Source organism: Panthera uncia (genome assembly GCF_023721935.1).
Source record: "Panthera uncia isolate 11264 chromosome E2 unlocalized genomic scaffold, Puncia_PCG_1.0 HiC_scaffold_20, whole genome shotgun sequence".
Classification (NCBI taxonomy): Eukaryota; Metazoa; Chordata; class Mammalia; order Carnivora; family Felidae; genus Panthera; species Panthera uncia.
In genome coordinates, this window is record NW_026057589.1 from 24,678,287 (window position 1) to 24,704,421 (window position 26,135).

The 26,135-nt window shown below is 60.5% G+C and overlaps 1 protein-coding gene across 3 annotated transcripts in view; it reads left to right on the plus strand.

The window, feature by feature from the left end:
• ZC3H18 (zinc finger CCCH-type containing 18) overlaps positions 1–26,135 on the plus strand; it is a 59,772-nt gene that overhangs the window by 29,985 nt on the left and 3,652 nt on the right. For all 3 annotated transcript variants that reach the window (XM_049622745.1, XM_049622747.1, XM_049622746.1), the window contains 10 exons: positions 149–241; positions 958–1,115; positions 6,031–6,148; positions 7,032–7,300; positions 19,870–20,061; positions 20,676–20,801; positions 23,241–23,345; positions 24,339–24,482; positions 24,835–24,894; positions 25,872–26,032. In XM_049622745.1, the coding sequence (XP_049478702.1) occupies positions 149–241; positions 958–1,115; positions 6,031–6,148; positions 7,032–7,300; positions 19,870–20,061; positions 20,676–20,801; positions 23,241–23,345; positions 24,339–24,482; positions 24,835–24,894; positions 25,872–26,032 (1,426 nt within the window). The remainder of the gene's footprint in view (positions 1–148; positions 242–957; positions 1,116–6,030; positions 6,149–7,031; positions 7,301–19,869; positions 20,062–20,675; positions 20,802–23,240; positions 23,346–24,338; positions 24,483–24,834; positions 24,895–25,871; positions 26,033–26,135) is intronic.

Consider the following 26,135-nt stretch of genomic DNA (forward strand, 5'->3'; position numbering starts at 1 on the left):
AGGGCAGCAGGTCAGGGGCCACACTGAGGCTTGGAGTGCCAGGGGCGTGCGGCCGATAACCTTCTAGCTGGTGTTCTTGCTCCCGTCTCTTTATAGATTTTGAACTTTGGCTTGCTTTCTCAACTTTTCCCTTCTTGTTTCTTAATAGGGTGGGCCCGTAGTTGATGAAATTTTGCCTCCACCCCCTCCAGAGCCCCCCACGGAGAGTGCCTGGGAACGAGGACTCCGGCACGCGAAGGAGGTAACTAGAGGGCCTGAGGAAAATTCTTGAGCATGAGTAGCGTTGCTTTGATTCAGAGACAGTGACTGGAAACTCAGTGAAGTCCTTGAAGTGAGGGAGCGGTTTCCTAAGAGTTAAGAGAGCTCCGTCGGTCTGTCCAAGGCCCAGGCGGGCTGTCTTCCCGTGGCTCGGGTGGCGTCACACCGCACCCCAGCTGGTGCTGCGGCCCCCGGCCTCCTGGAGCCGTGGCCCCTGCGTGTGCAGGCCCGTCCCTTCCCGAGACGGCCACTGTGCCTGCCCGCGCCCTCCCTCCAGGCTGTCCCGTGGCCCTGGCCGTCAGGCTTGTGATCTGTCGCCACCAGACCTGCTTTCCAGGCCCTCACTTCGCTTTCTCTCCAGTGAGGTGACAGGATAAAACGAAACCATTCCCCTGCCTGGCTCAGCACGGAGCCCGCCCCCTCCCCCCCCAGCCCTGGAACCGCTTTCTCTCCATGCTTGGGCCCCGTCACGAACGAGTATCTGGGGCTCCCTGGCTCAGGAGGTGGCCGGCTCTGTTACTCCTTTCCAGAAGGTGAGCCAGCTCCGTGGCACCGCCTGGTGGGCCCGTCTTGCTGGTGCAGAGATGGTGTGCCTGGGCCTGGAGTCCCTCGGCCGCTCCCGCTGCCCTGGCTGGGGCGCTGTGGGGCCGCCTTTCCTGACAGCGACTAGCGTTGACTTCTTCCTTCTTACGACGGTAGGTTTTAAAAAAAGCAACCATTCGAAAAGAACAGGAGCCCGATTTTGAAGAGAAAAGGTTTACGGTGACCATCGGCGAAGACGAACGGGAGTTTGACAAGGAAAATGAAGTTTTCCGGGATTGGAATTACCGCATCACGAGGGATGTCCGAGAGACAGCGTAAGGACCCATCCCTCCTTCCCTTCTGAGGGACAGTGAAGCTGTCCCCAGCCGTGGGAGCCTCGCGCTCTTCCCTCAGGCCTCGGGGTGCCGTGCCTCCCTCTCCCCGTCCTCGGCTCGGAATGGCCTTCCCGAGATCGTGTCAGAAGCTCTGCAGGGGCTTTCCTGGGTTTTCTGCGCCGTGAAGGAAATGCCCCGGCTCTGGCAGGGCCGGGTGCCCGGGGAGGGCTCACCTCTGTGTGGCTTCCTCTGAGCTCTGCGTTTCTAGAGCTGTGCTCCGAACCCCTGGAGCCCCAGCGGTCTGCCTCTCCCCACCCTCCTCCCGGTCTCCCAGCGGCCAGGAAAACCCATGAAATTGTCACCAGAGTCCAGGAACTCGGCAGGTGTGACGCGTTTCGTCGTAAATGGCCTTGTTCCTTCTCCGACACGTCCTGTTACTGGTCTGGTAGAGAAGTGCATGCGGTTGAAAGGCTTCGGGGCTCTCACAACATCCCCCCGCACCTCTTCCCGGGGGACGGTCGGCTTTGTCATGCTCCCCTTGGAGGGGCAGACGCAGGCAGCTCTCTCCTGAGCAGCCACCGCAGCGTGGGCTCGGGTCACCGCGATCGGAGCCGGCTCTGGCGCCCAGGCAGCGTCATAGCAGCGCTCCGCTCGGTCACACCTGCCGTGGGAGAGCGTGCTCGCTGGGGTCTGGCCGCGGTGGCAGTGGCGGTGGGCGCAGAGAAGGGGTTCGCGGACGGGGCTTGCCTTTCAGGGTTCCGCCAGCCAGCCTGCTACTCGAAGCTCGAGGCTCGTGTCCCACATCGTGCACCGTGCCCCCAGCTCTCTGCCTGCAGAAAAGGACAGGGGGAGGCCCTGTGCTCCACGCTTGTGTCAGGGGACAGCTCAGTTTGCAGCGTAGAGATTTAAAGCCGTGGTTCGGACTTGTGTGTTTTCTGACTCTGGGTGTGGAGGCCTGTCAGATCCCGGACGGGAGCATGGCAGTCGGGACTCTGTCTGCCAGCTCCCACGGCTCCCTTCGGGTCCTGAGGCCTCACACTTTTCTTGGGGAAAGCGCAGGTGAGGCTCCCGTCCCGCCGGGCTCAAGGGGCAGGCGGACAGTCCCAGGGGCCGGGGTGACCGGCACAGAGGGTGTGCTCTCTGTGAACGCTGCGCGAAGAGGCTCCGAACCTCGACACTCGGCCTCCCGGCCGCTGCTGGAGCGGGGGCCTGGAGCGTGTGCCCGGAGCGTGTGCCCGCAGGGGAGCCGGCCGGCGAGTGCGGCCCTGCAGGGTGCACATGGGCCTCGACCGAACCGGCGCTGTGCCCTGGGCCTGCCCCGCGTGTGGTGCCGGCAGATGCCGCGCTCCCTCTGCGGAGGGTCCGTGGTGCGGGACCTTGCGCCTCTAAAGCCTCTGAGGACGGGCCTCGGAGCCAAGTTTTCACTCACGTTTGGTTTTTCAACGTCACTGCCCTAGAATTAACTGGGGGCTTCTGTGACACCCCTGTGCCGGGCCCCACCGGACCTCATCAGGCAGGGCCTCTGGGAACAGGGCCCCTGCGGCGAGTATGGGCGAGAAGGCACCTCTGCCCTGTCAGTCAGGGTCCGCTAAACACAGGAGACCCCCTGGCTATTTTCATTTCATGTAAAGACTGTGCAAACAGAAGGCAGTGGCAGCTGTAGGAAGCGGCGGGGGGGGGGGGGGGGGGGGGGGAGGACAGTTGGAAGTTCACATCGAGAAGCTGGAGGCCGGGCTGGGACTCAGGCCGCTGAGGAGGGGAGCGCTGGCCGGCTGTGCCAGCTCCCCTGTGGTGGGCGAGGAGGCCGGGGTGCCAGGGTCCTGCGGGCGGCAACGGGCAGAGGCCAGGACAGAGAGACCCTTCCGCCCCCGGGCCCGGCCAGCCCCTGCGGCACCTGTTGTGGGCCAGCCTCGCGCGGGGCAGTCGGGAGAACAGGGTGCTCTTGGCAGAGGGTGTGGGGGGCTCAGTCAGATACCAAGCAGACAGCTTAAAAGCAGTTCAGGGCCGTTGATGTAAAACTCAGAACGACCAGCCGTGCTGGTGTTCCCTGCCCGGGACCCCGGGGCACAACAAGCTCTGTGCCCAGGTGCTCTCCACCCGGCGACGCGGCAGGCCTGTGCGCCGGGTGAGGGAAGGTGGGGAAGAGGGAAGGTGGGGAAGGGCGTGAGGGCGGAGTACCAGGTGCGCCCCTGGACCGGCAGCACCACCAGCGGCCGGCCAGGGTGTCCAGGGAAGGTGGGGCCCCGCTGGCTAACTAACAAGCCTTCTGGGCGATCCTCGTGCCCACCCACTGAGGTTTGAGAGCCGTGGACTTCAGTTCGGGGGCCCGGGCCCCCACCTGACGTCAGGGGCGGTGTGGTCAGGCTCTGGCAGCGTGCAGCTGGGTGCTCTGTTGTAGAACCAGTGGGGAAGGGTGCCCGCTCAGGAGCTCCTGAGGAAGTAGCCTGAGACAGTAGGAAGCACAGGCAAACCGGTGTTTTCTTTATGCCTTTTTGGGAATTAACTCGTTTAGCAGGATCACTTAGTAAAGGTAGTGCTTTTCAGATGCCAACCACCTTGTGGGACCTCATGCGCACAAGATATTAAAAAATGTCACCTGGGGGCGTCTGGGTGGCTCAGTCGGTTAAGTGTCCGACTTCGGCTCAGGTCATGATCTCACGGTCCGTGAGTTTGAGCCCCGCGTCGGGCTCTGTGCTGACAGCTCAGAGCCTGGAGCCTGTTTCAGATTCTGTGTCTCCCTCTCTCTCTGCCCCTCCCCTGGTCATACTCTGTCTCCCTCTGTCTCTCAAAAATAAATAAATATTAAAAAAAAAAAAAGATGTCACCCTGGGGGGTGGGGCGTTGGGGGTCTCAGTTGGTTACGTGTCCAACTTCGGCTCAGGTCGTGATCTCACCGTTCCTGGGTTCGAGCCCCACGTCGGGCTCTGTGCTGACAGCTCAGAGCCTGGAGCCTGCTTCAGGGTCTGTGTCTCCCTCTCTCTCTGCCCCTCTTCCCCCCTGAAAAACAAAAAAATGATTAAAAAAAGAAAGAAATGTCACCCTGGGGTTCCCAGCCAGCTCAGTCAGTGTGAGTGCGACTCCTGACCTCAGGGCCACGAGTTCAAGTCCCGTGACTTTGATGTCATCTCTGTGCAGGAGGCTGGGGTGCGCTGTATGCAAGAACATACACTGAGCCCACAAAGGCGCCCTGACCGTTCCCTCCTTCACGTGGGGACCCTGGTGGCGGTGTCCTAAGACTCCAGGCCGTCCCACAGGAGAGAGGCCGTTACATGTTGTTTACCCGGTTTTCCAGAAACGAATTTGTCGGCACGGCCCTCCTTTGAGAGAGCATGCACCCTCACATCCGTTTGGGAAGGTGTTTCTCCCAGGGCCTGGGTTGGCCGGGAATGGTGCTGGGGCCTGGGGGGGCCACGTTCTCTCTTGCTGTCGAGCAGCGGGCTGGGCCGCGACAGGCCTCCGCAGCTGCTGACTGCTGTCTTAACACGCGACCTGAGTGGTGGGCACTTAACGCGCTTTGGAAGATGTCTGGCCACTTGGAGTGAAAGAGAGCTGTGTCCTCCAGCAGAGCCGGCCTCGGGTGAGTCAGTCGGCCAGGGTCCTGGCCCAGGCGGGGCAGACACCTCCCAGAAGGCAGCCCGCTGGAGGCCATCGGGAGACCCAGAAGCTCGGCCTGGCAGCCTCTTCAGGTTGTGGGCACGTTGGTTTCCCCCACCAGCTCACTCACAGGGGGGAGTCGGTCTGGAGCCAGGTAATCCCTGAAAGAATGCCTGTTGCCGGACTTGCGTCAGGGTCCAGGGCACCCCCAGGGCAGGTCCTCTGGGTCAGTGGCTAAGGTGGGATCTCCTTACCTTCCTCCCCACGGTCAGTGGCTGTCCCTTCCCCATTGAGTACAAGTCTGCCTTGGCCCCTCAGGAGGCTCCTTTATCCTACGTGCGGGGTCTGTCCCTGGACCATTTGTTTCTTCGTGAGAAAGGCAGGCCTGCAGTGTGGTGTTGTCTCAGGGTGTGTCTTTCTTGGCTGGGCTTGCACATCTCTGCCTGCCTGTGCATTCGGGAACCAGTTGTCGAGCTCCATGTGGAAGCCCACCGGTGTTTTTACTGGGATTGCCCTCCATTTGCAAATTGATGGAGAGAGCTGACTTCTGGGCAGCCTCCAGTCCTGGCTGAAGACCAGAAACATGGTCTCGTGTGTTCACATGTCCTCTTTGTCCTTGAGAAGCGCATTAAAGCTTTTGTCAGATAGGTTCTGCTCAGTTCTGGTTAAACGCAGTTTGTTCCTCGGTGTTTCTTCTTTCTTGCTGCTGTAAAAGAGGGTTTCTCTGCTCCTTGTCCGGAGTGGTCATCTGTGTGCGTGGAGGCGTCGGTCTCATGCTTCACTGGGCCCTCTGGCTGCCTGGATCGGCCTTACCGGGACTCAGGTTCCAGGTCTGGTGCCATTTCATTTGCGGGCGTGGGTCCTTTTCCTCCTCGCCCAGCCTCCGCGGCTTCATTCGTCTGATGGCAGCAGCCAGCCTCTGCCACGCCGGTGGATGGCCATGGAGGCCGTGGCCGCCTTGCCTTTGCCCGGTCTTACAGAAATGCCCCTGTTCCCATTAGTAAGAGGTTGGCTCGAGTTCCAACGTATGTGTGTGAGTTAAGTCTCGTCAGGAAGTGTTGTCTCCAGCTCCCTGCGGTGTTTGTCATCGTAGGTGCGATCCTCTGTGGTTCTTCTCTTCAGGTCTGCCATTATGTGTGGCGTATTCATGAATTTCCTCCTTCTGACTCATCCTCAGATTCCTGGAATAAATCCCACTGAGTCATAGCGTATTTTATTTTCTTCATGTGGTGTCGGATTCTGTTTGCTAACGTTTTGTGTAATATTTTTGCCTTAATATTCGTAAGTGATAAGATTTGCCTCGTACTCGCTCATTTTGCAGACTGGAGCCTTATGCAGACCCGTACTACGACTATGAAATCGAGCGCTTCTGGCGTGGCGGGCAGTACGAGAACTTCCGGGTGCAGTACACGGAGACAGAGCCGTACCACAATTACCGGGTGAGTGTGACGGTCGTGCACGTCTCCCTGCGCTGGTCCGTTTCTTAAGATTACCCTCGTTTTCATCTGTGGGACTTGATGCGGTTTTAGTAGCATGGGCAGAGCGTACCAGTTTCACGTCCCGACTGCCTGTTCGTGGAGAAGCAGTTCGGATCCACAGGTTAAATTGGTGGTGGTTTCCTTTAGTTGATCTGTGCCCTTGCTCTGGGCTTGTTAAAAACTAGGTTTGCCGACTGGATTATTGATACAGCTCTGCATGGGACTGTGTTCTGCCCTCCTGAGTGTTTACTCCTTCAGGTTCCCTAGCGGTACCATTTATAACTGTGCTGTCCTCACCCATGTCCTCACCCACTTTAGTGACCACCCCCCCGCCCCCAGCTGTGCCTTGCTGGCCTGGAGGGTGGGCCCGGGCTGTGGGGGTACAGGTGCGGCCTGCCAGGCAGGGTCTCCCTGAAGGTAGAAGTGACTTGTTGGAGCCGCTTTCCACCGCCTCTGTCCCCCACCACGCCCGAGGCTGCGGCCAGTGGCAGGGCAGGGGCGCACTTCGTTCCCTCACAGGCCACTTGAAACCCGAAACCCGTGTCCGTGCTGTGCTTTGGGCTTTGTCCCGTTTTAACTTTGAACACTAGAGCAGATGGATGGAGGAGACCTGAGCGATAGTTCCGGAAGGCGCTCGAGGCCTGTGCCTCGGAAAGCAGGGGCCGTGCCCCGCGCTGTCCCCGCCCCTGGAGGGGGGGGGGGGGCGGCCCCGGCGACTGGCGGACCGGGTAGCGGTGCCTGGAGGACGACCTGGGGAACAGAGCCGGCGCGGGAGGTGGCCCCCGCGGCCTCCCCGCCGCCCGCGTTCTGCCGGCCGCCGCCCAGCGCGTGTCTTTGGCTTCAGGACCGGGAGCGCGAGCGCGAGCGCGAGAACCGGCAGCGGGAGCGCGAGCGGGAGCGCGAGCGGGACCGCGAGCGGGAGCGCCGGCAGCGGGAGCGCGAGCGCGAGCGGGAGCGGGAGCGCGACAAGGAGCGGCAGCGGAGGAAGGAGGAGTGGGAGAGAGAGCGAGCCAAGCGCGACGAGAAGGACCGCCAGCACCGAGACCGCGACCGCGAGAAGGAGCGCGAGAAGGAGAAGGAGAAGCCGAAGCCCCGCTCCCCGCAGCCGCCCAGGTAGGTCGTGGGCCCCTGGGCTCTGGGAGGCCTGCCCCCCCCCCCCAACCCCCCCGTGGGGTCCCCGGAGCGGAGGGGGCGCGCCCGCCGGCCACAGCCCCAGAATCCTCGCTGGAGAAAGGTCGGTGTGTCGGGATGAGTGGGTGCCGGCCCGTCCCGGAACGTGCGTGTCCCAGCGGGATCGCACCCCAGCGCACCCCATCACCACCCTGTGTCGCAAAAGCTCTGAATTCCCGGTCGCGCCGCTTTGGCACGGCGCCAGGGAGGTGGCTCCGGCGGCCGGAGCGCCGGACCTCGAGCCCCCCGCCGTGGAGGGCCGGCCTCCCCCTCGCTCGTCCTCCGTCTTCCAGGTGGTGGCTGTGGTTTTGTGCCGGTCGCGGGAGCTGCCGGGGTGGTGGCCGGGCGGGCAGTGAGGACGTGCCCCTCCGGTTCAGGGTCCGCGCGTGAGTGTTTGAGGACCAGGGCGGACACACGGTCCTCAGGAGAAGATCCCGGAGCTGGAGGGGACTTTGTCTGTGTCTGTGTTGACAGCCTAACGGGAGGCAATCCACACACCCCGCAGTGCCCGTGTTTAAAGTGTACAGAATATTGTAAGCTTGCAGAATATTCAGAACGGTGGCCCCGCCACAACTTTAAGGCCCTTTGTGGCCCAAAAAGAAACCTCATGCCCATCAACAGTCACCCCTCGTTATCCCCAAACGCCCCCCGGCTCCTGGCAGACACGGGTGTGCTTATCCTGGACACAGAGCGCGCGGTCTCTTGTGACTGGCTCCTTCCGCCCAGCGTGACCTCTGAAGCACATCCGCAGGGTGGCCGTGGCCGTGCCTCTGCGGCCGAAGACGATGCCGTTGTGGGAAACACGGACAGCATTGCGTTTACCCTCCTGTCCTGTCAGTGCACCTTTCAGTCGTTTCTCCCTTTGTCTGTCATGAACACGGGCATCGTGTGCAAGCGTTTTTGCAGAAGTGGTTTTCATTTCCCTCGAGTATACGCCTAGGAGTGCAGTTGCTGGGTCACGTGATAGCTGTGTTCAGCCTTCTGGGGAGTTTCTGGAATCTTCCAGAGTGGCTGCACCATGGTACATTCCCATCGGAAACGTGTGAGGGTTCTACTTGTCTCCACATTGTCTGCTTTTGCCCATTTTTTTTTTTATCGCAGCCATCCACTGGGTGTGAAACGGTAGCTCATCGCAGCTTGGTTTACATTTTCTGGTAACTAATGACCTCTTTAGTCATTGAGAGCCATTTTAGTCATGAAAACGCCGGGCCTCTTTTCATGTGCTTCTTGGTATATGCTCTTGGGAGAAACGTCTATCCAGATTTTTTGCCCATCTTTTAATTAGGCCGTCTTATTGAGTTGTAGGAGTTCCTCACGTTCTAGGTACAGACCCCTTGTCAGACACCTGACTTGCACGTGTGCTCCCCCGTTGTGCAGTTGGTGGTTTTGCTTTCTTGATGACATCAGCCTTTTTCTTAATTTATTTTATTTTATTTTTTTAGCGGGAGCCTTGTATTTTATATTTTTTCCAGTTTTACTGAACTATGGTTCAGTATGTAACTATAGTTCAGACATGTAACGTTGTATACGCTTAAAGTATACGATGTGATGACCCGGTACGTGCACATGTTGCAGAATTGTTGCCACAGTGAAGTTGGTTAACAGCAATATTGTTTCACATAATTCCCTCACGTGTGTGGTGAGAAAATCCCAGAACTGTCTCGCATCTCAGGTACACGGGTACACGATACGGTATTTCAACCACGGGCCCACCGCGGTACCCTAGATCCCCGGCACCGACTCGTCTCACGACTGGAAATTTGTACCGCGTGACCAACATCTTGCCGTTTCCTCCACGCCCTTCTCCTGTCTGTTTCTAGATGTTTGGCTCTTTTCGATTCTCCGTGTAAGTTAGGAATATACAGTAAGAAGTCTTTTTTTGCCTGACTTCACCGAGCGTAGTTTCTCAGGGTCCGTCCATGTTCTCACAAATGGCAGGATGTCCCTCTTTCTCGCGGCTGAATCACCGTCCATGGTATGGCTCCTCCACACCTTCTTCATCTGCCAGTGGACGCTCAGCTGGTTTCCGCGTCCTCCCTTTGAGAAGGAAGCTGCGGTGAACACGGGAGTGTGGACGTCTCTTCTGTTTGCGTTTCGTTTGGATGTTTACCCAGAAGTGGTTGCTGGATCACGTGGTAGTTCTGTGTTCAGTTTTTTGAGGACCCTCCATACTGTTTTCCACAGCGGCCGCGCCCGTTTGCATTCCCACCGACAGTGCACGAGGGGTCCCCTTCCCCACCCTCACTGACGCTTGTTACCAGTTGTGTTTTTGATGACAGCCTTTTAAGAGGTGGGACGTGATCCCTCATTTTGGGTTTGATTTGCAGTCGCCTGGTGATGAGTGATGTTGAGCGCCTTCTCACGTTCCTGTTGGCCATCTGGCTGTCTTCTTTTGGAGAATGTCTAGTCAGGCAATTGCCCGTTTTTAAATTGGATTCTTTGGTTTTTGCCATTGAGTTGTAGGAGTTCTTTACGTATTTTGGATATTAATCCCTCACCTGATAAATGGCTTGCGAGTATTTTTTTCGCGCTCTCGTAGGCTGTCCTTTCACTTTGTTGATGATTTACTTTGCTTTGTGGGAGCTTTTTAGCCGGTGTGGTCCCACTGTTTATATTTGGTCTTGTTGCCCGTGGTGTGGGTGAGACTCGCATCGAGGAGCTTTATTGTCGTGTTTCCAACTGGGAGCTTCTGGATTTCGCGTCTTTGATCCATTTGGAATTATTTTTGTGTGCAGTGTAAGACAGGGGTCCACTTCTTTCTGTATATGGCTGTCCGGTTTTTCCAGCATGGTTTATTGAAGAGACCATCTTTTCTCCTTTGTGTCTTCTTACCTCCTTTGTTGTAATTGACCATATATGCATGGATTGACTTCTGGGCTCTCCGTTCTGTCCCATTGATCTGTGTCTGGTGTTTGTTTGTTTGTCTGCCTTAAGTGGTCTCTGTGCCCATCGTGGGGCTTGAACTCACGACCCCGATTGCACACTCCACCATCTGAGCCAGCCAGGGGCCCTGATACGTGTCTGTTGTTATGCCAATACCATACAGTTTTGGTTACTAAAGCTTTTTGATACAGTTCGAAATCAGGAAGCGAGATTCTTGATCCAGCTTTGTTCTTGTTCGAGATTGCTTTGGCTGTTTGGGGTCTTTTGTGGTTCCATACGGTTGTTTTTTCTATTCCTGGTGAACACTGCCCTTGGAGTTTTGATAGGGATTCCAGTCTGTACTTGGCTTTGGGTGGTGTGGACGTTTCTTCTGCATCCTTGCGATCCGTGAACGCGGAATAGATTTCCGTTAATTGTGGAGTCTTCGATTTCTTTCATGGGTTTCATACAGTTGTCAGGATACAGTGCTTTCACGTCCTTGGCTACATTTATTCCTAAGTATTTTATTTTTGATGCAGTTGTAAATGGGATTGTTTTCTTTGTTGTTGTTGTTCACGTTGTTACTGTATAAAAATGCAACAGATTTTTGTATGTTGAATTTGTGTCCTTTGTACCGAATTCGTTTACTGGTGACAGTTCCTTGGTGGGGGAAGCTGAGCTCTTCCCGTAGATCTCGTCCCCTGTGTCAGCGCAGCTGTGTTTCTGACAACGAGCATCAGGACCGTAGTCTTTGGTTTCACGGTCAACTCTGGCCGCAGCAGGACAGTCCGTGTGAGCACCAGCCTTGACTGTTCCCATCCTCCACATGGCGATGAATTGCCCTCACTAAATTCGCTGTATTTTTTCATACTTTCCTAACATTGGGCAAAGCGATGTTTCGACAGGACGTTCAGAGTGAATCACACGCCCTAGATGCAGAAACAGTTCATTCTCTGGAAGACCGCTGTGTCGGATCTTTATGTGGCCGGAACCGCCGTTTACCTCACCGTGAAATTCATCACTTCATTTGAAGCGCAAAGCTTGATTCTGATCTTCCTGCTCTCGGTCCCTGGAAACCCCTCTGCTCGCGCCACCGCTGCGCTCTTCGTCCAGCCTGGGCCCTGGCCACCCTCCGCCCCTGCTGGGCCCCGGCATCTCTGGGACTCTGCTCCGACATGGCCGCTCAGAGGGGCCTCCCCACCCACCCCTGTCTTCGCTCCCTGCTTGGTAGATCCTCACGGCTGTCGTCGCTCCCCGATGTCACATTGTGCTGTTCGCATCTCTGTTAGCCTGTGCTGCCTTCCAAAGTGGGATCCCCAGGGGGGCACCATGGCAGCAGGTCCCGTCTCAGGTCCCGGCACGGAGCTGGAGCCCGCAGACCCTCGATGGTGCTGTGGAGTTGTTCTGGATTCGGTAGCAGCCTGCGTTTTGCCCCGTCTGCCGCCGTGAGTGTTGTAAGGTGGACAGAATCATAGGCTGAGTTCTGCAGAGAGGACTGATTCAGTCTGCTTTCCAGATTCGTGAAACGGCTGTTTTCGTGCACATCCACATCCCTGGTCTTAGAAGGAGAAACACAAGAAAGACGGACAGATGATGTCTAGGATGTGTGGACTCCCAGATCACATCAGCAAGTCCGTTCTCGTGGTTTGCTGGTTTATGAGCGAATTCGCTCATATTTACTCTGACGACCAACCGCCTCCCTCCACTCCCTCCGTTGACACGTCCTGCTCGTCTCCAGGAAGCCAGGTAGCTCTTCCAAGTTGGAGGTCTGTTCTTCCGGCACAGGGACCCTTTTATACCCGAGGGCGTGTGCTTTTAGAGAGAGTCCGTGGGAGAACAGCTGCGCCGGCGGCTGTGTCTGTCTGTGCTTGTGACTGACTCCTGGGACAGACGCCCGCCTGCCACTCATTCCCGGTCCCAGTGCTGCCCGACCCCTGCAGAGGAGGTGCCCACGCAAGTCCAGCGAGACTGCGCTAACAGCAGTGCTGTGTGTCGGCGTGGCCCCCGGGCGCCAGACGCCTGTGCAGAACGGCCTCACACACAGCCTGCGTTTGCACAGCCCAGGATCGGCAGGTGAGGGCCGGGGTCAGTGAGAACACGGCTGAGCCCGCAGGGCGGGTTCAGGAGGCGCGACTGAGTGGCTTCTTCCTAAAAGGAGGTGCAGCTTCCTCACCGGACCAGGCAGGCGTGCCCTCTACTTGTTTCTGCCCGGTTTGCTCCCGTCTGTTGGGCTCACGGTCCCCCCCTTTTCTTGCCTGGACTCTCACTTTCGCTCCTGCGGACCGTCCCCCACAGGACTTCTGCTGACGGCAGGGACACGTGCACCCTGTCCCTTGGTTAGGATTCAGCCTGTCTCACTGGTGCCGGGGAGTCTTGCACCCCGTCTTTGATCACTCTGGCTGGAACCCTGCTGGCCCTGCGACCGGCCCGAAGGGCTAGGGTTTCACCAGAGCAGAATTTCCAACCCGGCCCTCCTATTTCCTTTTCCTGTGACCAGCCAGAGCCGGTGTGACTGCTTCTTCGGGAGGAAGCTGAATTTCCCTGCGGTAGTATGTTTGTGCGATCTCCCTGTCGTCGAAGAGTTTGTTTACTTAGCCCAGGACGGCTTGGGGATTTTACAGCAGCAGCTGGACAGAAAGGGTTCTCCTCGCCTGAAATAGGAGACAGACACGGTCCCGTTCAGAGAGCCCGGTGGGAAGCTCTCGTCTGTGCCACCAGGGGGGCCGTGTGCCGGAGCGGATGCGGCACCGCCCTGGTCCTCGCAGAGCCCGGTGGACGTGACGGGGGTAGGCGATGAACTCCGTGCGCTGGTGGCTCTCCCGTCTTGTCTGCGGCCGGCGCGGGCGCTTTAAACCCAGAGCCCCCGCCACCCAGCAGAGGGCACGGGCACGCAGCGCGGTGGAGCGAGCTGTGGGTGAGGGCTGGCAGTGGCGCTCCGGGCTCCCGGTTTCTTCCCCCCGCCCGTCCCGAGCTGGTCTGCTCTGACACGGCACCTGGTGAGCTGTCGGGGTTTCTTGCCAGCTTTACGCTGGGCCTCGCAGGCTAGACGCGGTGTCACCGTGTGCGCAGATGTGTCCCTCTCCATTTAGCTTGGCCTTCTGTAACTGTGCCTTTTGGGGTCCCTGGCCGCTCCTGCATCTGGGCTATTTAGAGACTAGACTGGAACCTCGTAAGCAGTCGTATGGGACGCCTCTATGTAAATAGAGGGAAACCCCTTTTGTGAAACCTTCTAATCTTTACAGCCGAGCCAGTGGGTGTGCTCTGGGCGGGGCTGAGGCGGGTCTTGAGGATGTGCTTTGGCACAGGCAGATTCAGGCCATCCCAGATAAAAATAGCAGCTGACCTCTTCCTGGAGGGATTGCCCAGACCGCCTGTTACCGCGAGAGCTGCACACGGTTGAGGTGTGGTGCCCCTTGGGGTGACATGGCACACTCCTCGTTTCCTGGGAGGGAAACTGCCCGCCTCTCCACGTTCCCCGAAGCCCACGCTCTCCTCAGAGGGGTCCTTGGCGTCTCGGGGTGCGAGAGGCCTGTGCGCGGCCCGTCAGTGTCCGGTCAGAGGCACATCGGGGGGTCTGTGAGCCCCCCACAGAGGCCTGCTCTGGACTCGCCCCGGCCCGGAGCAGCTGGCTTGCGGCTGGGCCCCGGCCCTGCGTGTGTCTGAGCAGCTCAGGTTGCCCCTTTATTCGCAAAACCCACACGTTGGGTTTCCCTCCGCTTTTGGGGACGCTCCGCTCCCGCCCGGCCAGCGCCCGTGCCCATCTGCCCGGCCTCCCGCCGCCCGGCCTCGGCCGCTGCGGTGTCTCCCCACCTTCCGCGGCCTCCGTGGCACACTCTGTCGGGTTCGTGAATTTGAACATGACAAGTCGTGGCCTGAGTGTGCCGACGACCACACCCGGACAACCTGGCCTCCCGCTCCGCTCCCAGCCGTGTGACGCTTCATGCTCCGCGACCAGCCCGGCATCACAGATACCTCCGAGCTGGTTCCCCGGCACTTAGGCTCAGCTCTGAAACCGTCCTCGGTCTTGTCTCCGGGCAAGGCGCTCCCCTGGGGGTTTCCTAACCCTCATGTCCCCGTTCTGATCTCGGCGCTCGTCCGTCCTGGGCACGGCTGAATTGCTCGGCTCTGAGAAAGTCACGTCCGGGGTATCTTTGAGGAAAAGCGCATCCTGGTTTTTAGCTTCTTGACTACCTACCCCCCTGAGTCATCCAGAACTTGCTCAGCTATTTGCTGAGTACAAAAAGGCAGATGATGGCAGTATGTCATGCTCTCAGGTGTGTGTGGATGTCTGGCGTGGGTGGGAGTTGGGGAGGTACGGACGGACGCGGGTGCGGCCGTGACATGGGAGAGGCGCTGGGGAGCCTCCTCGGGCATCGCTGTGTGCCCGCTTTGTCCTCTGCTCCCCCCGAAGTTCATGTCGGGGCACACAGGGCTTGTGTGTTCCTGGGTTTACTTGTCCCTGATTAGGTTCGAGTGTGTTTTCAGAGGCGGAGGGTGAACGTGACATCACCGTAGGCCCTTCCGTCTCTCCTCCCCTGGAAGACCGGGAGTGCAGCGGCCTGTGCTGCAGCATCCGGCAGGTCCTGTGCGGGCACCGCGCTGGGGGCACAGGCGGGGAGGGGAGGGGAGCAGGCTCCCTTGCAGGCGGGCGTTCCGGAGGGAGGGAGCCCCTGCCCGGGCCAGCGCCCTCCCAGAAGCGCATGGACCGCCGTGGGTGGCTTCTGCCTGGTGTTGAGGAGGGTGATCACGGCGCAGGCTTCCACATAAGGCCCCACAGAGGCTCCGGGAGCACAGGCGTGAACGTCTCCCGCGGAAGGTACCGTGACCTTCCCAGACAGGAGTGTGAACAAGTTAGGTGACTTGCGGTTCCCTTTTCCCGGATCCTTATTAGAGACTTAGCCCTTTGATTTTAGAAGAACACCTTTCTGCTTTCACCTTGTTCCGCTTTGGAGCCCACGCTTGGCAGCCGCTCAGCTCGGAGTTTCCAGACACCGTTCCGTCACCCTCTTACGTCACCGCCACCTCACACCCCTGTGGCCCGTGTGAGACACGAGGCGTGTCAGGAGTCGACCCGGGCCCCTGTGTCGTGTTGTGTTCCGACGTGGGCATTTGGCAGTCCTGGTACGGCTGACCTTTGCTCCTTGGAGCGTCTCCCGAGGCCTTGAACAAAGGCTCTGTACCCGGAAGATAAGCTTGTGTTGTAGCTGTGCTGGGAAGGCCACTTCCTCGGCGGAGGGACAGGAGCCTGGCTTCCCCTCTCCCTTGGGAAGGCTTTATGCAAATTCCACGCGCGTTCCTGACTTGGGCCTGGCCTCCCCAGTCACCTGCTGACTTCGCTGTTCCTGTTCCTGGGCTGAGTCGCAAGCCTGGGGGGGGGGGGGGGGGGGGGGGGGCGGTTCCGCGCTGCTTTCTGTCTCCACGAGGTCCTTTGTTTTCCAGGCCACGCGCGCTCTCTCTTCCGGGGTGTCGGCACTCTCTGAAAGGGGCTTCATCCTCAGGGGCCTGGCCTCTCTCTGAGAGCACAGGAGCCTCCATGGGCCCCGTGTCAGGGGCGCTGCTGCCCAGGGTTTCAGAGCCGGCCTCCCGGGCTCTGCCCCCTTACTGACTGGGTTGTGTCGGACTCCTCTGCCCGCCCTGTGCTGCCCACCGCAGCCCAGAGCTCGGGGCCCCTTCCTCCTCTGAGGCCCCATGAGAGGTGAGAGCAGGGCACTGATAAAGACTCCGAGAGTGTGTGCGGGTCCGTATAGCAGACCATTCTCTCTGCAGGAGTGGAAAAATCTTTAGTACTTGGGGTTTCTCTGTAACAAATGTGAAACGTTACGGCGTAGGAATGTTTGGAAAACCTTACAAAGAATAGAGGAAACGGTGAAGAAGGAAAGACAGTGGACCAGGTGGCTGCTGTCACCCCTAGCCACACGTGCCCACCCGCATGGGAGTCTGGGGATGCCTCGTCTGCCCTCTGCCGGCCGTCCCCAGTGTCCTGTGCACGTCTCCCAGTGGGACTTCCTGTGAGCTCTTCGTCGGGTGTTCCTTCGGTCATTTTCCCAAAAACACTTGCCATCAAAACTGACGGTTCCAGGTTTGTGTCCAGGCCTGAGACCCTTTCTTCCCGGTCTGGGTCCCCAAGTCCGCGGCCCCTCTCAGCAGTGTCTGACGTGGGGGGTCTGCAGAAGGGACCCCTGGCTCAACGTGCTCCCCAGACTGCTCCATTCTTGCACCACCTGCACGGCTTTCTGTGTCCAGGTCCCACACGTGCTCTTTACGTTTTTTGAGGTTTTCACTTTTTAAGCTTAAATACGTCTAAAAAGGAAACTTTACATCATTTCCGTAAAGCAGGCCAGATCATTTGTCCTAGTGAGTCACTATGGAAATAAAGTCAGAAGTAAAAATGGTTGTTTGTGTACTAGTTAATTAAAACCAGGACCCCCATTTGCCACAGTTTGGGGATCCCTGGTTTCATGGGGTCACTACCAGGCATCCAGCCCTTCAGAAGCAAGGCCCCCACAGCGCCCCCAGGCCCCGTTCCAGCACTGTTGAAGGGCAGCTCATTGTGAAGCCCATAGTGTCACCCCAGTGTGAGTGAAAGGGTGTCGCTGGCAAGAAACACTGACTCTAAAAGAGGACGGGAGTCTGCTTTGGCCTCCGCTCGGTGACCTCAGTGCTGTGATGGGGACAGATCAGTGTTCTGTCCTCTCTCTGCTCACTGCAGCAGGGACCCTCGGTGCAGTCACGGCAGCGTCACAGGCCTGTCCCTTTTTCGGCCGCTTTGCTGCCCCTGGTAGACGGGCCGCAAACCGGCCAAGCTGGGCCGTTCGATGACTCATGGAAACCCGGTGACCAAGGTGTTCTGTTTCCTGTTGCATTTTTAGAATGAGAGCAGCACAGGACGTGGAAAGGTGATGGCAGCCTGGGGCAGCTGGGACAGCTGGGACAGGCTGGAATCGACAGGTTTTTGCTTCCTCCCGGGATTACTTTCCTCGGAGGACACGCTTACGAGCTTATGTGGCATTGTCTCTCGGGGTTTGGGGCCGACAAAACAGGGATTTTATGCTTCAATTTAGCGTGTCCTTAGGGCAGTTTTAAATGTTGGTTTTCGCTTCTGCTGCGGGAGCCTTCGCAAGTAGCAGACCTGAAACTCGCTGGTGGTTCTGCAGATGTCGGCAGGTGACGGTTTTTACGTATCGTGATGTGAGATAACTGGATGCTGGTCACGGCAAAGCCAAGTGGAACCGAGAGGCTCAGGTGCTGGTGGTGGAGACTCCGCAGCAGCTGAAAGTCTACCCAGAAAAGGCGGGACGTCTTATGAAGAGAACGGCCCCCACGAGGGAAGGCCTGGGTGAATGGCAAGATGCTCTTAGCTTAGGAACACGCCCGCGGGAGGCCCGGTGGGGGGACAGCGTCTGCAGGCACGAGGGCGGCACGCGCCGAGCACCTTGGGGAACTCGGAGCGTCGGGGCTTCTGGACCGTGCACCTCCCGGGGGGACGATCCTGGAGGGAGGGGAGTAGCCGGGTTACGAGACAGCGGCCCCCCGAGAGTGAGACACGCACACCAGAGGTGGCCCCGCATCCCAGAGCCGCTGGCGGAGAAGCCGGCCGGCGCCGTGGGCCCCCTCCCCTCACGCCACCTTGTGCTCTGCCCTATGCGTCGCAGACAGAAACCGCAACTCCGGGCACACCAAAGAATGGACTGTTAACACAAGAAAGAAAGGGAGGAGCTCGAGATCACCCAGAAGAAAAACACAAGCGAGGGCGGCTCCGAGTGGAGCGGGACCCGTGTGCCGGAAAGAGAAGGAGCCCATTCGATGCCGCCACCAGAGTTGAGAGCCAGCAGCCGGGGACAGACGCGGGACCGTGAAGGGCTCCCTCCCACATAAAGAACTGGCCAGAAAAGTGGCCAAGAGTGAGGCCGACGGCCAGAGTTCAGGGTGGCCAGGAGGCGCGGGGGCCGGCCTTCCGGCCCCAGCTGCCGCCACAGACACCAGGAGCCCTTTCCACGTACGCAGTTGCCACGTTGAGGGTTTATCTTGTGTTTCCCTGGTAACACGGGAACCCGCACGGTGAGAACGAGGTGACGTGGGCGCCTTCACGCTGCCGAGCGAGCGCAGGTTGGTGTCCCTTTGGGGAAGATACTTAGCTTGTAAAACGTTCATTTCCTTTGACCCACCGTTTCGACTTCTCAGGAGTCTGCTCTTAGAAGAAACAAGTTGTCCGTGAACGTAGAAGGGGTCATTTTAGCATTATAGGTTAGAAACAGCCGATGGTGTAGGAATGTTGGAATTCTGTGGCACGTGGCATGTGGCGCGCGTCATCACACGGTCCGGGAAGACCCCACTTGCACAGCAGGTGCCACGGGGAGGCGCCCCGTTGCAGCCGAGCGCTCACCGGGCGGGTCATGGGTACAGTGGGCGTGAGTGCACGCGGGAGTGTTCTTTGCGGCCGACCGAGTGCGGGGGAAGGGAGCGCAGAGGCGTAAAGAGATGCTGGCCGTCTCTGGAAAATGGGAGGACCGGATTTTTATTTATTTCCTTGTTTGTACTTTCTGTGTTTTTTAAATGAACTTTATAGTATTTAACTAATAAAGGACTATATCCCGGGACCAGCACACAACTGCTACTTGTCTGGGATCCTATACTTTGGCTCCTCATTAAGGGAGGAGGTTTTGGTTTGTGGGGTGTATCTGTGGGCACAGGGCGCCCTGGCCAGTGCTGGGCCTCCTCCCAAGCTGGGCTGCCGAAGTCCCTTCTCCCACTTTGTCTCTGCCGCGAGCTCCTGGGTGGTGTGGACGGGCTCACCCGTCTAGGACTCAGCCGCCCAGCACCTCCCACCGCCTTTAAGGAGGGCTCCCGGTTCTTCTGCCGGAAGCCCGCCGTCCACCACAGAGTGTGGCTCTCACACTTCAGCCTTGATCCTCTTCCAGGTGACTTCTGTCCACTTGTGGTTACCACGGATGCAGCCCCGCTGAGATTTGGGGGCGATTGCTCATCGGGCCTGGCAGGGTCCCTCATCCTGGCCCGCTAGCCCTCAGTCCTGACGCTTGCGTTAACGGCGGTCACGGAGGAGCACCCCTCTCTGGGCCACTGCCTCCCCCCGCCACCCTCCCTCTCTGGCTTTGATCAGGATATTCTCTGGGTGAATTAAACCAGCCTCTTTAAACCTAACTCAGACGACAAACGAACCGTTTAAGGCTGGAGTTTCATGATTCGTCAAATCTCTAATGCACGTGGAAACAAAAAGTGCTTCGTTACCCTTAAATTAAGCATTTGTTGTGCACCTGCGTGCCAGCTCTAGAGAGCATGTTGGATGGGCCACCTCTGTCCCTGTCCTCCCCAGAGTTTGTAGTGTGGGTGGGGAAGATAGGAGGTCAGGAAGCAGGTACACCCGAAAAGGTAAGTACCAATGTGGTTAGGTGTCCTGAGGGAGAAAGATGGGTGTTTGCCCAGGAAGGACGCGTGTGCGGGGAGACCGTTCACGGAGCGAGCTCTGCTGTCGGTGGACTGTTGCCGCCCCCATAGGCGACCCTTTATTTGTCAGGCTCCCCTTGAATAAGGCACTTCATGCCGTGATCTCACCCCTTATAAGGTTCCCTTCACCAAACAGCGGCGCCTTCATGGAAGGGGTCCCAGCGTTGCTAACATCTCTGTGATTTTAGCCGTCAAACTGAGCCACCAAAGAAGGAGGCCACCGCTGCCGGCCCGCAGGTGAAGCGAGCAGACGAGTGGAAGGACCCCTGGCGTCGGTCCAAGTCTCCCAAGAAGAAACTCGGGGTGTCCGTCTCCCCCAGCCGGGCACGAAGGCGTCGGAAAACATCCGCCTCGTCGGCCTCTGCCTCCAATTCCTCCAGGTAAGGAGACCGGCTGGTCGGAGTTAAGCTGGTTCATCCGCACCACCGGACGGCCACGCCGCCCCCGCCTGAGGACAGTCAGTGGGACTGCAGGGGCGTCTGTTCCGAGATTATTGAGAAGCTGGGGTGCTAGAGCGTCAGCGGCAAACAGAACCGATGCTCGGAGCCTCAGAAAGGCTTCACGCCCCCCAAAATAGACACTTGAGACCGGCCAGGATGTTGGCGACCCAGCCGGGAGCACGGACCCGGTGAGGGCAGAGGGGTCAGCCCCTCTCTTGCTGTGAGTTGGGGCTTCTGTGTGTCCACCGGGTCTGAACAAACAGACGAGGGTGCAGCCCCTCGTGGGGGGAGCCTGCGGTGTGGACGGAGACCGGAGAGGTCCTGGTGGATTCGGGGTTCCCGTGACGTGCGCCAGGGGCCGATAAGTACACGTGGGCATGTGCGCAGGTCAGACGTGCTCTCCCGCACGCGTGGGCCCACCTGCGCTGGCTCCGTCCCCCCGGGGCCCGCGAGCCGTCACCCGGCAACAGCGAGGCCAGCGGGCCGGCACCGGGAGGCGGGCCACGGGCCGAGGCACACGGGCCCCACTCGCATTCCTGTCTTCGGCACTGCAGGTCCTCGTCGCGGTCGTCCTCTTACTCCGGCTCCGGGTCGTCCCGGTCGCGCTCCCGCTCCTCCTCCTACAGCTCCTACTCCAGCCGGTCTTCCAGACACAGCTCGTTCTCAGGCAGCCGCTCCAGGTACGTCCCGGCCGCCACACGCGGCCAGTGCGGGCGCCCGAGGGCGCGGCCTCTGTCTGACGGCGCCCTTCCGGGCTGCTCGGCTGTTCTCGGACGGCGTAGGCCGTGCGTCTCACGCCGTCTTCTGAGGAAGGGCACGAGGCAAGATGACGCGGGGTGGGTGCTGCGGGCTCGGACCTCGTGGGAACTAAGGCCACGGCCGGGCCACGGCCCGACCATCCCCTCTGTCCGCTGGGCCCGCAGCCACGTGCGGCGATCCTCACTCTGATATGGAGTGTTGGGCTGTGCGTGAGCCCCGTCTGGGGATGTTACAACTTTTCCATCGTCACAGGAAGTTCTGCTGGACGCTTCTGAAAAGATCACACAAGAGGTGTATTTTCCCCATTGAAAATAGACAGGCTCCGGAATCTTAGGGAATTCTTCAGTCATTTGTGTCGGAACAAAGTCGTCGGTCAGCATGACAAACGGGACCGTTCTGGGGCTCTGTTTCGCTGCTGTTGTTTCCCTAACCAGTGCAGGTGGCGTGTGCTCCAGCCGCCCCCCTCCCCTGCCTGTGGGCAGATGCCAGCTGCCTGAGGCCCTTTCTGCCTCATCCCGCCTGCCAGAGACGCTGGCGGGGAAGCCTACCGGCTCCCTTTCTTTCCCTTAGTCCCGTTCGGGGTTCAGTTAGGAGAGGAGGGGTCCAAGACCACAGGACGGTGGGGAGTGGAGGACCACCCGTGCAGCGGCCTGCACAGCACCCGGGGTGTGCCCCGCACCCCTGGACGGCCGCGGCCAGAGACCTCGTCATCCCAGTCCTTGACCAGGACCACACACGGGCCAGACGCATGTACATGCTCATTTGGGAAGTGTATCACCATGCGTTCTTGGAATAGATTGGTCGGTCCCACGGTGGCGCCCCTTCCTGGCAAACGGTTGCTTCGGGGCAGTTACAGAGATGATTAGAGCAGCATTGGGAGATCGCTGGAGCCACCGGACCCGATGGTCGAGATGGTAGTCTGAGTGCAGGACAGATGGGGTGGGTTACGTGGGGCCTGTTTTCTGTGGACGTCGGATCTTGTGCAGCCCAAGAGAAAGAAAGGCAGCCTGTTTCTGAGGGTGTCTAGAGGGTCAGCTGTGGGCACTGAGGCCTCACAACCTTGTGGCCAGGGGTTTTAAGCTGTACTCGAGGGGTACAGAGGAAGGCTGCAGGTCACGGGTCAATCAGGGAGGGCTACCTGTGGGAGGAGAGGTAGAAGACGGAAAGGATACCAACCAGAGCGTCAGTGGCAAGAATCTGTGTGTGTGGCCTCGTTTAGGACACGTGCACGGTGAGCTGTGGGCCTGAGGCCCCGCTGAGAGATTGGGAAGTTTTGGAAGTGCTAGTGGTGCCAGGAGGGCAAGACGTCGCCTGTGGTGTCTCCTCTGCGGGGCTTCGAAGGCGCTGAGGGGGATGGGCAGGAGGCCCGCGGTGCAGTGAGGCGTCCTTGTCACCCAGCTCTGCAGAGCCACCCCCCGTGTCCCAGGCCTGTGTCCCAGGCCCAGTTTCCCTCGTCGGCTTCAGGATCTTCTCACATCACGAATGTAGACATCGCAGCCGTTTTCACAAAATCAGCCACACGTCCTTGGCCACCTGACCTTCCTCCTCGGGTTGCCTGGACACCCCTGCTGCCCACTGCCCTCAGACCCCTCCCCTGTGCACACCCGTAGCGGCCAGGGCTCCGTAGCAGTGCCTCTGAGGACTCCCCAGGCGGAGGCGCGGGGCCGTGTGGCCTCGCAAGGCCTTCCCTCTGGACTCTCACGGTGGGCGGCCCCAGCCGAGCCAGCGTGAGGACAGGAGAGTGCGGCACGTGTCCGCGCCTCTGTCTGTAAAACCGCCGTGCGGTGACCGCAGGGGCTCAAGGTGTTCAGCTGTTGCCCGTTTGGCCGAAGATGTCGCACGTTTTGTGCCACGGTCTCCAAGTCGGGAGAAATTGGCAAACCCGGAGCCTCTCGGAGGCTCCCTCCTCTGGGAGGGTGTGCTGGGTCCCGGGACGGAGGAGGCAGCCTGGCCGGCCTCAGAGCCTCCCGGCCAGCGCCCCCCGTCCCGCTGCTCACGTCGGAGACTGTCTCAGAGTGTCTTCCGGCAGGAGCCGCCCCCGCCCCCTGCCCCCCCACCCCGGGCCTCCGTGCCTGGCTCCCTCGCGCAGCCCTCTGTCCCACCACTGTCACCGGGCCAGGTCGGGCTGTGTGTGTCCTTGCTGTCCCGCCCACACGGCTCCCAGGGCGGCGGGACCCCCGGCCTGGTGACTCCTTTTCCCGCTGCTGTTTGAGGAGAGGACCGGGAACACCCGAAAGCCGTTTTAAATCCGAGGCCGAGACTTGCCGTGACCTCTTCTGCGAAGGCAGGCAGCGTCCCCGGCCTTGATCGGGACCAGGGCACCGCAGTGCTCCCTCCTCACGTGTCCGTTTGCTCTCTAGGTCCCGGTCCTTTTCCTCGTCCCCGTCCCCGTCCCCAACGCCTTCCCCACACAGACCTTCCGTCAGAACCAAGGGGGAGCCGGCCCCGCCTCCCGGGAAAGCAGGGTAAGTGCCCCGGGGGTCAGGCCCTCCGCGCTCTCCCTGCCTCCCTCTCACCCCACCTCCCCCACCCCCCCCCCCCCCCCCACTGTAAAGAGGCCCCAGTGAGGTCCTAGAAGGTGGGCGGTGGCGCCAGGAGACCGGGCCGTGGGGGAGGCGGTTCCATCGCCCTCCCGGGGCTGTGTCCGGGACACGCGGAAGGGGGCAGCCTGCCACCCCGGGCTCGCCGTTCACTCTCGCTCCTCCCGGCGCGTGGGACTAGCGCGGGAAACGGGAGACACCGCGGAGCGCCCCAGGCACCACGCCACCCGGCGGGTGACGCCTACGGCCGCTGCCGAACGCAGGGGGCTCCCCTCCGAGCGCCGCAGGGCCCGGGAGGCCAGTGGTGGGGTCGGCCCCACGGGCAGGGCGAGGCCGGGGCGCGGCTGAGCATAGGGGCCCCGCCTGCTCGCCGCCCGACCCCTCGGTGCCCGTCGGCCGGCCCACGCCGCGGACGCTCCTGGCGAGCGAGTCCTGAGTAGCCCGCTTTTAAAGCGTTAATGCGAATGGCGTCGAGGGATAACTCACGTCAGCAGCACCACGTCCGTCCAAGTTGTGCCGCTAGATGTACTTGACGAACGTGTGAGGCCACCCACCGCAGTCCGGACACGCCGGCCCGCGGGAGGCTGTCCCCGGCCGGGCCCGCACCGAACCTGACTCGCCCCCGACGCTGTGCCGAGCGGCATGCTTTTTGCCCGGACTTTGTTTCCTGAACTGAGTGTTCGCCCCACCCAAACGATTGGCAGAGTCTTTCCCCCACACTGACGGGAGCCACCAGCTCTTGGGAGCGTTTCCCCTCCCGCAGTGCGGGCCCCACGCCTGAGCGGGCCGGGCCCGGGGACAGCCCGGAGATGGGCATCCCCAGCAGGCACGGCGCCAGCTGTCGTTCTCGAGGGTTCCTCGAGGACCCGTCCCCGCCTGTTAGGCCGGGTCTGACCCTCCCCCCATCTCCTGTCACAGAGAGAAGTCCATGAAGAAGCCAGCCCCTCCTCCAGCCCCACCGCAGGCCCCTAAGACCACCGCTCCGGCCCCCGAGCCCGCCAAGCCAGGAGACCCTCGGGAAGCCAGGAGGAGAGAGCGGCCAGCTAGGAGCCCCCCCAGGAGGTAAGCGAAAGGGCTTCTGGGTACCCTTCTGGAGATTTCTGCGTCTGTGGTGCCAGAGCCGAGGGACTTGCCGGCCCTCGATTTCCCCGCGAGCGCGCTGGGAGGCACAAGCCCCTGAGAGGGAAGGTGTGGCCGTGCGGGACGCGGGCGCCCCCTCGACACCGAGGAGTCCCCTGGAGAGAGGTTGCTGGGGGGCTCGAGCAGAGGCTGGCGTCCTTGTTTTGTGGAGAAGCCAGCCTTGAAAGAGCAGAGCCCCGCCCACTCAGGGGAGAGCAGCAGCGCCTGGGCCTGTGGGTGGGGGGGTGGGGACCGGAGGGACGGGCGGCCGTGGCACCGCCTCTGTGTGTTGCAGGCGGACCATCAGCGGCAGCGGCAGCGGCAGCAGCTACAGCGGCTCTAGTTCCAGATCCAGGTTATTGTCCGCGCCTCTCCGGCCCCGGCCCCGGCCCCGGCCCCGCGCACCTGGCCGCCCCCCCCCCCGGGCCCGGGCGCCCCCCCCCCCGCCCCCCCTCCCCGAGGTGCTGTGGGGCAGCACGCGGACCAAGAAGACGAGGCACCTTGGCCGGCAGCCCCGAGGCCAGCACGGAGCCCTCCCCGCCACCCCATGCTTGAGGCGCTCGGCGGACGGCCTGTAACCAAATCCGGGAAAAGAATGAGCGGGAAAGAATTCTGCTCTTAAGCTGTTTGGAGGGAAGACCGTGTGAGACCAGCGCTCGGGTTCCTGAATCGAACTTTCTCTTTCGTTTGTAGGCAGCGGGTGGTTTATCCTTTTGCCCACATCTTCCTAAAATAGGTTTCAAGTCCCAGTCTTTAAGCAAAACTGGGTCCTCCCTTTCTCCCCTGATCGTTTCGGGGTCTGAGGACCTAGGAAGTGCTGGTCGGTGTTTTCTGAGAGTGACAGGACTCCGCGGCCTGCCACGTGGGGAGTCCTCGTGGCGGGAGCCGTGGGGGCAGCGGTGGGTGCCTGCGAGACGGGCCACCGGTCCCGCGCTTCCCTGAGTCCCGTGCTGGGCCGGGGTGGCCCCTGCTCCGGTGTGCGGTGTGACTGCGGGTCAGAGCCCTCCCCTTCCTCGGGCCTCGGTACCCGGGCCCTCGGCTCTGCCGTTGCCAGCCTGGCTCCTGCTTCGACGACCCTGCCCGGCAAACAGGGCGGCTGAGCATTAGCGTGAGGGGGCCCTCGACTCAGGGACGTGGGCGTCCCTCCGCCGTGTGGCGCCTCTAAACCACCCGAGCACCCCCTGAAGTCTTGGGTTTTGTGGGTGCACGTGCCTCAAAACGAGACTGGGGAAGGTAGACGTGGGGATCCGCTGCCGGCCCCCCGTGGCCTCTCGCCCCCGGCCGTCGTGCGGTCACGGCCGCGGGGGTGCAGACGTGCTTGTGTGTGTCCAGGTCCCTGAGCGTGAGCAGCGTCTCCTCGGTGTCCAGCGCCACGTCGAGTAGCAGCTCGGTGCACAGTGTGGACTCAGACGACATGTACGCAGACCTGGCCAGCCCCGTGTCCTCAGCCAGTTCGCGGTCCCCCACCCCAGCCCAGACCAAGAAGGAGAAAGGTACAGGGGGCTCCTCGCGTCCTGGGCATTGTGGCTGCAGAGGCGGGCAGGCCCTGTGTGGAAAGAGGCTGTGCGCCCCGCCTCGCTTGGTTCAGCAGGAGAG